This window comes from Amblyomma maculatum, chromosome 6 (assembly GCF_055883805.1).
Source record: "Amblyomma maculatum isolate TAMU_Amacu chromosome 6, ASM5588380v1, whole genome shotgun sequence".
NCBI lineage: Eukaryota > Metazoa > Arthropoda > Arachnida > Ixodida > Ixodidae > Amblyomma > Amblyomma maculatum.
In genome coordinates this window covers 165590248-165605521 of record NC_139349.1, presented here as the reverse complement: position 1 = coordinate 165605521, position 15274 = coordinate 165590248, and the positions used below count along the sequence as shown (strand labels likewise).

Below are 15274 nucleotides of genomic sequence, written 5' to 3'. Positions count from 1 at the left end.
GCTACATTTCGACGTTAAATAATCGCCAGGACCTGACAACATTTTGAATTTTATCCTCCGTCGTTACGCCGAGCAGTTAAGCCTTTTTCTTCACGAAATTTTTGCAGCGTCACTCCAAACAGCCACGCTGTCAACCGATTGGCTCCGTGAAAAAGTCCTTCCGATTCACAAAAGAGGCAACAAACTATACGTAAAGAATTACAGGCCGCTTTCACTTACTAGTTGCATCTGTAAAAAGATGGAGCATATAATATTCTAGGCAGTTACCACTTACTTAGAGTAAAACAATCTACTTTACTCCAAACAGCATGATTTTCGCAAAGATATTTCTAAGGTAACTCAACTTCTCGAAATAACGCACGACTTTGCTACAGTAATTAACTCCAGACTTCAAGCTGACGCAATATTCAAACTTCTCCAAAGCCTTTGACAGGGTGCCCCATTCGAAACTAATTAACAGGCTGAAGGCTACGGGTATCGGCACTTACGTAATAGACTGGATAGCTGCGTATCTTTCAAACCGCACACAGTATATTAAAATAGGTGAATGTGAATCTGAAGAATTAGATGTCCACTCCGGGGTCCACAGGGGTCAGTGCTGGGTCCCAATTTCTTCTTAATATTTGTAATGATATTCACTCTCATGTCGACCCTAATATAATTTTAAGGATATTTGCAGATGTCTGTCTCATCTACACCACAGTGCGCACCATTAACGGCCAGATACCATCCCAATCCTTCCTTAACTAACATTTTCAAGTGGTGCCAAGAATGGGGAAAGGAAATAAACACGAAAAAAACCGCTTCCATGAGCATAACCCGAAAACGGGTGCCCTTAAAGTTTACTTATGATGTTATGTGAGTACAAGTAGCAGATGTCGACACTGTTAAATATTTAGGAATTACCTTCACAAATACAATGAAATGGGACGTACACATCAACGAAACGTGCACAAAAGGGTATAGACACAGCTTGGATTCCTTCAGAGGAAACTTGCACGGGCGCCAGCTTAAGTAAAGCTAGCAAGTTATCAGTCCCTCATACGACCAATCCTTAAGTACGGCAGTATAATTTGGAATCCACACCAAGCATACCTTAAGAATCAATTAGAAGCGATGCAAAACAAAGCGCTTCCGTCTATTTTTTAGCAGTACTCGGGACATGTCTCAGCAGCCACACTGCGCAACAGAATAGACGTCCACATTTTGAGCAGCCGGTGACACATTGCTTCTTCAAATTTTTTTTTACCTTCTGTATCATGACTGTATTAATATCAACAAACAAGAATGCTTAAAACCACCATACAAACATTCAGCCAGAATAGGCCATTTACCACCCGCTCTAACACGTTTAAACATTCCTCCTTTCCGTCCGTCATAGACTCCTGGAATAATCTGCCACTCGACATTGTCTCCTTCCCATCTGCAGATGCATTCAACATCAAGGTAAAAATATTTTTGGCCCAGCAAACTGCAACAGTGTGAGCAGAGGCATTTATGCGGATGGTCGGGTGGTTCGAACAAATGATGTGGTGTGTTGAGAGTGTTTCATGTGCATACATTGTCGCTATCAAGCGAAATACTTAATGGTCCTTGTTGTCCAATGTTCCTTGTTATTCCATTGTTTTCTTTTTTTTTTTCTTTGTCTTCTAGGATGTATTGTAAATTGTCTTTAAAATTATGACTATATTACCCACTCTTGTATGAGTCTGTCAAAAGGCTTAAAGGGCTTAAAGTATTATTAAATAAAATAAAATAAATAGAAAAGAAAATGAACGGTCATCGCAATGGCTGACCCCAGTGGCAAAAGCGTTTACCTTGCATTCGGTGGATAATCAGCACATAGCGACTCTAGCGATTTCCAAGGGTGCATGCATTCTTCGTCAACCATCTTCCGCTGATTCCCTCTTCCCTGCGCAGGGTGGGGCGTCGATTCCCGAGGCCTCCTGGCGCGGCTACCCGCGTCTCTTCACTGAGAGGACGTCTTCGCTACTCAGCGAAGCCGTACAGATGCTGCACCGTGCCAAGGACGTTCAGGAGCGACGATGGCTGCAGGCGTTCGTCCAGCGGCTCACGCAACTCGCCGTCGACCTTGAACGGAGTACGCTTTTCCTAAGGTATGCTCCCTGGAGGGATATCGCACGTGTATTCTTTTTTATCTTTTTACACTGACAGATCTGATTCTAAGCTCTCCCTGTTGGAAGTTAAGGGCCTATGCATAGAGCAACGATAAGTGTCCACAGCACCGGTTTTTGACGGTTACGTGACCGGATGTCATTCGCGCCGCTCACGTGACTGGCGACAAGGGCGTAGTCCTTGCAATCCTTGTAGTGATCCAGGTTGTCATGAACTATAAAATTCGTAGACTTTAAGAAGGTGCTAAGCATTCGCTGAGTATAGCACGTTACCCTGCCGCGCTTGAAGATTATTCATATTTACTGCGCGCGTCTTCTTGTTTACATGCAGTTTAACAATAGCTCTTAGGTCTTCTAAAGAAAGGCTGACAAAGGCCTTAAAAACCGCGAAAACGTTGGTATCCCAAAGGATTGCAGCAAGCAATCTAGCGATTTGTGTTCTCTCCATAATGTTCTCTGCACAAAATATGAGTGGGGCTGATCAAGGAAACAAACAGTGAACAAAACTGACTAAAGTCAGATCATTTGTTTTTGCTGTGAGTACAGGTTTACAGCTAATAATGTGAGCGCATTGAGCAGGAACTTCCCAGGATGAAATCAGCGACACCTGAGATCATTGTGCTCGTAGTTGCTACTTCTTAAAAGCGGAACGATAGGGCTAATTATGCATCGGTGCGGGCATGTTCATCATTTACTTCTACTTCTACAGCGTCAGTCATCGCAGTCACTTACTTATCCGTCCACATTTCCCAGCCGTGCAGCTATAATAACTAACGGCGATGCTTTTTAGAGTTTTCTAATAATGTAAATGTTTCATTTTGTTCTATGCATTACCCATCTCTTAAACATTTATTACCTACATTTTTGTTGCCTTTAAACTATTATAGTGTAGTGACGTGAAGTGACCGACTGACACAACGCAGCTCGCGTGCTTTCGCAGACCTGGTGTCCTCCGTGTGCAGTGCTGTGCTACATGTTCGAACTACACGCATACCAGGATACGAGAGGCTACGAATAGATTTGTTTTTCGAGTTGATTTCGAGGTCGACAAAATTATATTTTGTGAAAAATGAAGTCATGGAATAATCAAGCAGCATGGAGCAGAAACGCTACTACAAGAAAAGATAAGCAGGTTTGCATGTAATTGATTAAATGTAATCGATTGTTTGCATATTATTACATACTTGAGTACCTTTTTCACCAACTGATTACCTTCTCAAAAAGGTTACATTGAAAAAAGTACAACAGTAGAGTGGAATATTGAGCTAGTTGACTGTAGACATGATGAAAACAGCAGCTGAAGAGACATCAATGCACGGAGGAGAGACATACCCACATAGACATGGGCAATGCCGCACTAACAACTAATTATTCACACCCGCGCACCTCCTTTCTTCACTTCTTCTAAATACAGCTAATGTCATCCTTCACTGCTCTGCCAGTAAGCAAATAATTCCGTCTCTTTCTTCAATAAGAAAACGGCAGGTACTAACACACAGTTCACCAAACACATTGATGTCCCAGGCTTGCAAAATCTTTCGTGTCAACTTGCCCTTATTCTTTTTCAAACCTCCAACTTTCAAGAAGTACATTGGCCAGACCGGGAGATGTGTTTATGAAAGGATTAGAGAATACGCTACCGCAATACCGGAGAAGTCTCGCACCAACTTTGCGGTGCACTACAAATACTTTACACGTAAGTTATGCAAGCGACAAAAATGCCCAGCAGGCTTTGATAAACTTTAACTTGGTGCCAGCAAGTTTCCAAGCTCTAAACAATAATTCGCATTCGCGAACCGAAATAAGCCTCTTCTCTGAAATAAAATTCCTTTAATGCGATGCTTAAGCAAATAAAGTACACGCTTTTCAATTGACCGTTATAGCCAAGTTTAAAAATTGACGCATTTACTTTTTTATAGCACCCTTGCGTTCTAGACATAGCGTGACTGTTCAAGAGAACACAGGTATATTCCTGTACCTTAGGAAAACTGCAGATGCGGACGCCGACAAGGAGCTGAGTTGCGTTAACTAACAAACCGGTTAAGTAAATGTTGATGATTGGCTATAGGTAGACGCCTGGCTGTAATCCGAGATTTCTAGCCTTCCACTCGTAATAGCAATATTACATTTTTTTTTAATACTAATAGACCTGGCGCTGGGACGCTACAAATGCTAGCCATTCCTGCGCTCCAAAGGAAAATAAAACTGCACTGTAGAGTGAAGCCTACCACCACACGGCGCTCGGGGTGCACAAAGCGGGCGACTTTCTCATTTGCCTCTGAGCGACGTTGCGCGCCGCTGTTGACAGCTTGGACCATTTATGCCGTCATATTTAAAAAAACATTGATGGCAGCTCAACTCGATTAAGCCTGGATATGAGTAGCAAAAGCTACCAAATGGATCCTTCACAAAGTCTGACTCGAACGCTCCCGTCGCCGATGCACTGGCTGCAAACTGTGTGGTGTGATTGGCGATTTGGCGTGTCTTTTAGCGTCGTTCGAATCTTCTTGCTACATTCGACCAGCTTCTTCTTCTGCTCCCTCTTCTCGCTTCCCTCCCGCTCCTTCTCTTTCTTCCCTTTCTCTGCAGCTCGGAGCAAGTAGTTGTCATGGTTATCGCGCATGCGCAGTCATCATTAGCGAAGATTACCCCAAATGCGCCGCTGACTAGCCTAGTGCAGCATTCGCTACAAAATACCTACTATTTAGTCCTAGGTGCGCTTCTCCGAGTGAACCTCTTAGGTAGTCCGAGTGTTAGACTTATCTGACGCCGTCAGAGGAACCTTTGAGCGTTGCCGGCACGACAATTCGCCTGCTCATGAATTGAGGCCAACGCTCATGCAAGACCCCTGAAGTGAGCCCTTTGCACTGTTTTTAAGTAACAGACGTATATTGTTTACTGTGCTGTATCAGTAATATTGACACATGCCATTCATAGACGACGACGAAGATTTGAACGGGCGATTGCGGGAAGACGACGAAGTGTAACTGTGCTCCGCTTTCGTGCTGACCTGACTGATTGTTGGTGTTCTTCAGTGCCTTCTGTGTAACGTTACGTTACAATATCGAGTGTACTGCTTCTCATTGTTCTGATAAAAAAGATTGCGTGTTACTGCTTGATTCGATTACTCAAAATATATTGTTAGCGCTCGCGAAATCGAGTCAAAAGCTTCCTTCTCGTTATGACTGTGATGATGTTAAGCAGCAGAATTACTCGACGTTCGTAGAAACGGCTTGTGCCACCAACTGCGATTTTATACATGACGTGTTCATTTTAATTGTAAAGGCAGAAAGCTGGGCTAGTTGGTGTGTCATGATTAATAAAAGGACTAGCGCCTTTAACACGGACACAGACATAGAAGAAGACAGGACGAGCGCCAAACATCAACTGAGGTTTTACTTGACCTACCGTGCGCATGCGCCACCGAAGTGCTTTCATGTACCTTTTTTATAAGTAAATCCTCAGTTGATGTTTAACGCTCGTCCTCTCTTCTTCTATGTCTGTGTCCGTGTTAAATGCGCTAGTCTTTTTATTAATCATCTTGCTACCTGTCCCTCTCCAATATATGGCTGGAACACACGGAGAAAGTCACGTTTGGCTTTTATTCTTTACCTAGCCTCTCAAAGCTGTTGACGGAAAAGGCCTTCAGCGAGCATTCCAAGATGCGCGAAAGCCTCCGGCCTTTCGTAGTTACTAATGGAGGTTAGCATGTGCTCCGTACGATAGGGTGATGGCCGTGGATTGAGATCTCTAAGCTACAAGGATACGAAAGACGCCGCAGAACTGTAGGTACTTATATAGAACAGAATACAAGCTTAGATGCAGCTGCTGCGCACGCCATGGTTGAATGACGTATCGGGGTTGTTGATATAGACAGGAAAGACCAACCCACAGAGCCCAGTCTTGCTCCGATCGGCTTACACGGCGGTCAACGACTCCGGTCGTCGGAACCAATGGTGCGACGCCGGCCCCCCGCCGAGCTTCTTCGTCTGCTCCTTTCCACGGTAGGTGGGCACGCTCGAGACAACGAGAGGTTCCAGAAAAGTTTTCTGTTCTTCGGCGGAAATGCGCCTGGTACTAGAGGTGCTCATAGCTATTCCTTGGACAGGCTCGTATGTAAACGAATGCTGAAACTTTCTATCGGTCCATGCTTGATCGGTCTCGGCGATAGCGTTGCGTGCTTGCTCTCCATGACGAGTTCTTGGATTTGCATGCGCTTCATTGTTTTTTTTCTCATAGCGGTGCTGCTCAGCTGCTTCACAACCAAACAAGGCAAGATCGCGATATTTCTTGTAGCTATCTCTGACGCGGGGCAACTTTTGATCAAATAATTTGCCGTTTGTTCAACCTACATTATATATAAGGGGCCTTTCCCGTGCAATTACCTTTCAGTTTCATATTTCTGGGGCAGCTTAAAATTAGTGAACTACTATAGGATAAATAAAATGCTGACACGCAGGTAATTAAGGATATAGTTTATGCATAGACGTCTAGCGAAATGTTTGATCGGATTCCGTGCTCTCGACCACTAATTTGGACTACCATAAAATCCCAATGAACTGCGTTTAACGAACTAAATAGCAAACTAAAACCTAGCGAGGGACAATATGTGGGCATATTGATTATTGTACATTCATACACTACCAGATAAGATTACGTTCAGTGATATTGTCCAAGCATCTTTAGAAATTTCGTTGGTATGTGTGCCTGTAATGCCTTCCTCAAAAGCGAGCGCACGAAGATGGCACTTCCTTACGTACTTGCATACATTACGCCAAATCGACCTCAGGCATTCTTCCCGCAGGCATCTGTTCAGCAATTAATAAGAAGAAATAAAGTTTTTGTCCATAAATTCACTGCGCACTCGGTAGAGTTTTCGAGGCTACAATTATCCCACTTGCCTAATTTTAAGTAGTAGTGCGACTTGCGCGTATTGTAATTTTTTCCCTTCTGCTGATAGTTCTGCCGTGAGGTTAGTGGTAGATAGTGTAATTTTTTTTTAATGTCAAGCAATTCTCATTTTCTGGTAGGGTTTGAAAGCCACGTTTCCGTCAGTACCGCCACATCGGCAACGCATGAATCAATCACAGGCGACAATTCGAGGTGTTTGTTTTATAATACTCCATATGTTTGTGAACAGAAACGATAAATTCAGACTAATGATCTTCGTAGTAATTTTTTCCCAGGATAAAGACGTATTTACGCCAGTGGGGCTAGTGCTAGGCAAGGCCTCGGCTGGACTTCTGCCACTGAATGGTTCTAATTCGCACACAAACCTGTGTCCGCTGTGTTAACGTGACATTTACTGCCGATTTGAAACTTGTTATACCATAGCTGAAATTGTTTCCCACTGTGAGGACCAAAATAGAACAGCTTTTTCCTTACAGTTCTTCTCTGAGTTTAAAAGACACAAATTTAACAATAATAGGTCGACAGTTGTCGGGGACAAAGCGAAGCAGTCTATGGACGCAGAATACGCTTTCGTCGTCCTCGTTTAAACTTGAACGGGCTGATTTTTTTTTTTTTTGTCCGATTCGGCCGACGCCTCCTCAGAACTATCGGCAAAAGCATAAAAATATAACTTTTTTTTTTTTGCCGTGAACGGTCCTAAAGTTCCTTTATTCTTTGATCAAGAGTTACGCCCTAAGGAGCAACACTTTCAACCTGCAGCGAATCAGATGTACGAAGGCTTTCTTCAACTGCATTACTTCAACCGTCAGTATCTGCAATGGGCTGTTCCATTCAATTCTGGACCGCCTTAACTTCGTTAAGCGCCCTCATAACTTTGTCATACCTAGAATCTAGTTTTTCATGTAAATATTTTATGAGCGAAATTACCTCACTGTATGGCTGGGAAGACGCCTCCTTAGAAGGTCCAGGATTCAATTTCACGTCCCCAAACATCAACAGCAGCTTCGCAACGTGAATGCATTCACAAGAAAATGCTACCCTCACATATGAGCATTGAAGTACTAGCACAAAATATCGTCAAATGTTTTGCAAAATAGTTCAGAAGCTTAACATACCTGCACCAAGAAACGAAACTACCTTTGATGCATGTTCGCTGTTGCCATACTCCCATTCCCACTAAGAGGATTCCAAGTGTGCCGATTTCCTGAATAGCGCCCCGAAGATGCAGCATCTGTTAATGCTCATAAGATCGTCAAGGTGAGCTGTGAGGTCATGTGGTTGAAAGGCCATGTGGTCTCACAAAAGCCGCGTCTTCTTGGCGCATAATCAACCTCGCTACCAATCTGGGGATTTCTCAGCCCTTTTCAGAGGTGGAAGTTGGCAGGGGATAAGGCAAGGTTATACATGCTTTTAACGTCACCTACAGCGTCGTAACATCAGCCAAACATCCTAACGAATGTTCTATGAAGAAGGACGCCTATTTGAAGAAAAGATGTTGTCCAGCAAAACCGAATTCGTGCCCCATCGGTTACCGACCGCAGGCACTACCTCTACACCAGGAAGCAGAGCTGTTTATAATTGTGCGATAGTTTAGAGCACTCATTCGAACACCTATACTGTCGAGTAGTGTTGTGCCGGTGGGGTTATCACACAGTAGCCCACCGTCAACAGGGTTGTGCCAAGGAGTTGGTAACGCAGCGCTCGTCACTCGTTTCGTGAACGAGGGCTGTCAGCTCCCTGGGCGGTAGCGATGAATCCGAGTCGGCGTTGGTGAGATGAAGAAAAGGCTTTGTACACTATTTACAGGTATTTACACAACAAGATCGGCTCTGGGGCCGAAAGCTAACATAGCCATGTGCGACTGTTCTCGCGCAGCGACGGCCGGGGAGATTCCGCCGCGTCCGCACTGTCAGGGGGCGAACTGCTCCCGATGGACGCTCGTGACGAACTCACACTTTAAGTCTCGAACGGAAGCATTTGAGACTCCGTCGCCGAGAACCGTTGACGCTCAAAATGGTCCAATCCGACGGCAGCACTTTCGCAGGGCCAATGGGAGAGCTTGCTGCGCTCTCGCTTCAAATATGCCGCGGGGCGAGAAGGGGTTCACAGTCAGGGCCACGGCGCCGTGCTGTCTGGACGCTCAGCTCATGTTGAAACACGTCGCTTCTCTCCCTTTGGTACGGCTCGCTTCCAGTGCACTGGTGCTTTGCAGAGAAGTATCCAGAGTTTGTGAAGGAGGCGTTCGCCGAAGAAGTTTGGCGTCCGGCTGAATTTCTGGGCGGCTTTGGCCGGGCACAACAGCACCCCCGCCATCAGACAATGCGCCGGGAAGACGAGCTGCTCGCATGTGGCTCGGATGCCGGGCGCGCTCGTTCGCCAGGTTCCTCCAAGCTCACGTACAGTGTCCGGGCGCCAGGTAGCCTCACGTGCCTTGGGTTCCACTCGCCAGGTCAGGATCTCTGCCGACAGCCTTGTTGCCGGGGCACGCCGATCAACTTCACTCGGGTCGCTCCGATGCCCTTGCAACTCGCCACTGGTAACGGTCGACTGTTCGGCTGCTTGCAAAACCGACCGACAACAGGCAACACCCAACACAAGCAAGTACCCTCGGTCACCCGTCAAACACCAGACAGAGGCAAAATTTCAAATTCAATTAGCTAAATTGTTGTCCCCTTTTTGCTCCCTCTACAACAAGAGACAAGTGTATACGATGCAGTACACAAGGTTCAAACAACAATTTTGCGCATTAATGATATATTAAATAGCAAGGACGATTAATAATCACTAATGAAAAATTTCCCTTGAAATCACTTGGGCCGTAAACACAACTGAGGAAGTAAAGAGGCCATTCAATTTTGCCCCGATCTGCCTACAGCATAACGGTTAGCGAAGAAACGTTCGTCGAAGGTAGCTATGTCTCGAATGCGCATGACTCAAAGCATCCGAATTCGCACTCTGTTGCTCTCTTACGCAAGCGGCAGAATGCGTAGCAGTATTCGGGCGGTTTGGCTCTCCTCCCTCCGCTACAGCTTCGGCTGTCCATTTCTCTACGAGACCTTTCTTTCCACTTTGTGCGTGAAAGAACAGACATGCATAAGTTACTAGCTTTGTTGAACGATCTGTCTCGTTCCTTACGCTTTGCGCACCAATCGCGCATTTTCTCAGCACGGGTGCATTTGCACCGCTGGGATCGCCGCTTCTTTTCCTTTCGCGATCGTTTGCGTTTTCTCACCTTTCGATGAGAGCATTCTTTCATGCACCTGCCTTTCCGCTCTTTTCGGCGGCTGCACTTGAATTTTTGCTTTCTTTCTTTTGGTGCCAGCTCTTTCAAGCTGCCGGTAACCGGAGCTAGTATGGCGCCGACATCGTCGGAGTGCGGCGCCGCGCCTGCATCGCTGCCAGCAGCGCGTGACTCACTGCCAGTCGCATCCGAACAAGGCTCGCTCACGCCAACCTCCGAGCTAGGCATATCCTCTGCAGGCTCGCCACTCAAGTTACTCTGATCCGCCGGTGTGCCGCATCGCTCAGCGCTAACCGGCGCACGATCAAGGTCGTCCGACAGCAGGGGCGCTTCGGATCGCGTGAGGTCCATGTTGGCATTAGGGTTGTTGTTTTCGCCAATACAACTGAGTGCGCCAGGACACGAAAATTTATGGCTCCTGTCATGCTCGCTGTGGACTTCACAAGTGTGATTCTCGACAGCGTCCGCGTCATGGGCCTGCCTTAGCTCGCTGTGGACTTCACAAGTGTGGTTCTCGACAGCGTCCGCGTCATATGGGCCGGCCTTAGCTGTTCAACACTTGTGAGCTGCGCAATTTCCACGAGCGCAACTTCGTTTTCCTGTGTGTCATGATCTACGTCGACTCTGACTTCGGAAATCGCCAATTCTGACTTCGGAAATCGCCAGTCGTCTCCTAGCCTGACTACATCTCCGCCATGCTTGACAACTTCTGCTTCTGAGTTGTCAGGCGGTTGATTTACTGCCAGTTCCCTACTCTCGATTGGTGGAACCGGATTGCTTACAGCTACGTGAGGCGGCGTGCAGGACGGTGTCACTGCGGATTTTTCGCCGATGGAGTCGGCTCCAACCGTCTCAGCTGCCAGTGGCTCGACCAAGGTAACCCTTAGGAACTTCTGTTCGAGGCTCGATCGACTCGCTGCTGCTATCGTGTTGCTCGGCCGCTTCCCCAAGCTGTGTCTCATTCTCTGGTGCAAGTACAATTTGCTCCGAGACTTCCTGACTGTCTAGCCATTCGGTTATATCGGCTTTCAACTGATACGCCAAATCGAAGAACGTTTTGGTACAGTTTTTCTCACGCCGATACCTGTCCCCAAGCTCCATTGGTGACAGCCGATGTCTTTTCAGTAAAGACTCCTTCAAGTAATCGTAGTTTTTCAAGTCAACGTCTAACACGCGCTTGATTTCTTCCGACACCTCAGCGGAGAGAAGAGCTACCAATTTTTGTGCCCAAGTATCTCGCTCTAAGCGCTTACTTTTGCAGACACGCTCGAAATCTGCCAAATACTCTGCCATATCCTCGGCAATGAGGAATGGTTGCAGACACTTCCGCGGCTTCGAACTGTTACCTTGAATGGCAATTAAAGCGTCATGCCTTTCAACACTTTTTTCATATGCCGAAAGCTCGAGCTGCCAAAGCTTCTTTAAGCGGGAAAACTGCTTTTCGCGTTCTAACCTACGCTCATCGCGCTCTTGGCGTTCTAGCAGTTCTAGCCTTTTGGCTTCCTCCTTCCCTTTTCTCTCTTGAATATCATCCCAGGCCTCTGCGGCTTCCTCAACCGTCACGTCCTCTGCCTGCATGATCTCAAGAATTTCCTTTTTTCTTTTTGTTGAGCCCAAATCGATGCCCAACTCATCACAAATTTGGAGAAGTTCTTTGACCTTGTAACTCTCCATCTTTTACCGGCCTCTTGTTGTTTGCCTTTTTAGAATAGAGTACTATACGTTCGCTATCTCGCCCCTAGCAAGAGATGCGCAAGCCTTTCTCACACTGATTCCCCTCTAAGCATCCCTTGGTTTTCAAAACACTTCCTGTAGGCTTGAAACACGCAAGGTTAACACAATGCTACGCTCAGCCTTTCTCTAAGCTACCCTGTGTGTTAGAGAAAGTCTGGAGTTTGAGGGAAACTTCAGGTACTCACCGCGCCGAGGTGCCTGACGCCGGTCGATCCCGCAGCTGCCGTCCAATGTTGTGCCAGTGGATCCCGCAGCTGCCACCAATGTTGTGCCATTCAATCCCGCAGCTGCCACCAATGTTGTGCCGGTGGGGTTATCACACAGTAGCCCACCGTCAACAGGGTTGTGCCAAGGAGTTGGTAACGCAGCGCTCGTCACCCGTTTCGTGAACGAGGGCTGTCAGCTCCCTGGGCGGTAGCGATGAATCCGAGTCGGCGTTGGTGAGATGAAGAAAAGGCTTTATACACTATTTACAGGTATTTACACAACAAGATCGGCTCTGGGGCCCTCGCGCAGCGACGGCCGGGGAGATTCCGCCGCGTCCGCACTGTCAGGGGGCGAACTGCTCCCGATGGACGCTCGTGACGAACTCACACTTTAAGTCTCGAACGGAAGCACTTGAGACTGCGTCGCCGAGAACCGTTGACGCTCAAAATGGTCCAATCCGACGGCAGCACTTTCGCAGGGCCAATGGGAGAGCTTGCTGCGCTCTCGCTTCAAATATGCCGCGGGGCGAGAAGGGGTTCACAGTCAGGGCCACGGCGCCGTGCTGTCTGGACGCTCAGCTCATGTTGGAACACGTCGCTTCTCTCCCTTTGGTACGGCTCGCCTCCAGTGCACTGGTGCTTTGCAGAGAAGTACCCAGAGTTTGTGAAGGAGGCGTTCGCCGAAGAAGTTTGGCGTCCGGCTGAATTTCTGGGCGGCTTTGGCCGGGCACAACAGTAGACAATGATTGCAGAAACACTCAGTTGGAGAGAAGCCCACTATTTATCGCTACTAAGCAGCTTTCCAACTCAGCACTACTCCTTAGCTCGACTCATTACTACTACTAAGTAGCGCTTTTTACTTAGAGCACCTACTTAGCATTGCTAATTAGAAAATATTTTACTATTGATTAGCAAAATATAAATTAGTTGTGTTGGTTATTAGTACTGAGAAGTAGCGCTGAGTAGAATTGCTAGTTAGCTGTACTGCTTAGTAGTAATATATAACACCGTAATGATCACTGCTAATATAAAACTAATTAGGATAATTACTTTGTAACACCGTTTTCATTTATTTAGCCTTTTGTTGGCTCCAAATCAGGTCGACTGGGAAAGTTGGTATCGCCCATCTTAAAAGCAGCCAATAACACAATACAGAGATGAGCAGAAGACGAGACAGTGTTGTGCCTTTTGACACGTTTTAACATGAAATCAAGCCTGTATTAATTAGTTCATGTAGTAATAGGCTCTAGTAGCGGTGAATTAGCAGTACCATAGCATTATTAAAGCAGCAGTATAGTAGCAGTAGTAGTAGGCCTGGTAGTAGTAGCAGTGGTAATATTTGGTGGTGTACGGCGGGGTCGTATAAAACAAACTTGACCGAAGGAACCGTTTTTAAACTCATTTTTTGGATATCGTTCTATATCTTAACGATACTGAGCACTCAAGAAATTATTTTTACTTGCTAAAACAACTTGTGACTCAAAAGTCCGGTTTAGATGCCAGCGGTTTTGGTTCGGGGTCAGCATCTCTTTATTTGAGACAGCGAAGCACGTTAGCCTTTTGTGAAGACGCTCCGCTGTTTCGGTTTTCCACAGAAAATAGAAGTTTAAAAATTTGAGAATCTAAGTCATTTGGCTCGGCATTTCCCTTCTATTGATTTCGATATCGAAAAAAGAGGAAAACTAGACTTTCACATATCAGAAGAAAAGGTGCAGCTTTAACCGGAAAGCTCGTCTTTGGACATCTTAGAATCGCCACGAATGTGCGCACTTTCTGTTTCGTTCATTAGTTTTCTGACGCAGTTTCCGGGAACGCTCCTAGGCTACACTTCAGTCGCTCAGGAAAAAGCAGGAGGAACAAAAAGTAGCTGTGGAGCACCAGGCTCGTCGCAGCCTGAACGCAGCGTGGGGGCCTGGAAAACGCTGAGTAAGTGGATAGCGAAGTTTACGACATCTGGTAGGCGGTGAAAGCAAGGAACATTTTGGGAAGGCTGAAGTATTTCGTTGCCCTTTTCTGTCGGATTATTTTAATTTGTTCGGTGCCTGGGGCAGAGGCCAAGGGTAAGTTGGGTCTGTGACAGCTTTGCAACCCTCCGATACGACTGATGTTCGCGGGGACGCCCGTAGAGACTCGCTAATCTCTCACTAATCGATCTCAAGTCTCGAGGACCCTCTTGGCTTCTCCCTGTTTCTGGGTGTTGTTGCGAGCCACTGCACGAAGGGCAAAATTCCGTCGCATCACAAACAAACGTTTCGTCATTAGTGGCGTCTAATTAGCAGCGTTCGTGCTTTCAGCAGGCCCGCATTCTTCCGATACCTTTTCATCAAAAAAGCAAACTATAAAAGTACAGCGGCACAAGATTTGGTCACATCTCAAATGAAGAAAAAACAGAAGTAGGTAATTACTAAAATATCTACCACTCTCCTAACTCAATTGTTTCTAGTTGTTGCGAGAAAATTAAGATTTATTCGCTCTGTCACCTCTCCAACTTTAGCAAGGACTTCAGTCGATAAGCGTGTAGATGTCTCTTTATTATTACTTGAGTTTTGACTAGAGCTACCAAACGTTGTAGTCGGAGATGCCTTTATCCTGCAGTCTATCTAGTCAGGCTGATGAAGATTGTTTTATTGTTTATTAAAAAGTGCAGTGAAATGAAAATAACTCGAATATATGCCTGACATTTGCAAAACTAGTTCCGTCTCTTCAGCATTCTTCCTTACTTTACATAGAAAAACAAACGCCATCACTTCAGCTCCTGCTTGACATGAGCTCGAAACTCTGACAGCAGTCTTCCCGATGCTGCTGGACTTTTCAAGTATGCAGTATTCTTTAGGAAATGCCTTCCAGGTTAAAATCTTCGTGTGGGCTAGTCGGTGAGGCATCATGGAGAGGGGCATCGCAATCGAAATACGGACATAAGGCACACGGAAATACTGGATCAACGCCATGCATGCGACGTTTCTTTTTCCGTGTGCCTCGTGTTCGTGTTTCCATTGCGCTGCTCCTCTCTATGATGTCTTACAGGTGACGGCTCAGTCGACGTTAAA

The 15274-nt window shown here is 46.2% G+C and overlaps 1 protein-coding gene across 1 annotated transcript in view; it reads left to right on the top strand.

The window, feature by feature from the left end:
* LOC146187342 (uncharacterized) overlaps positions 1–15274 on the top strand; it is a 272734-nt gene that overhangs the window by 199994 nt on the left and 57466 nt on the right. The window contains exon 3 of the mRNA XM_084607651.1: positions 1921–2117. Within this exon, the coding sequence (XP_084463777.1) occupies positions 1921–2117 (197 nt within the window). The remainder of the gene's footprint in view (positions 1–1920; positions 2118–15274) is intronic.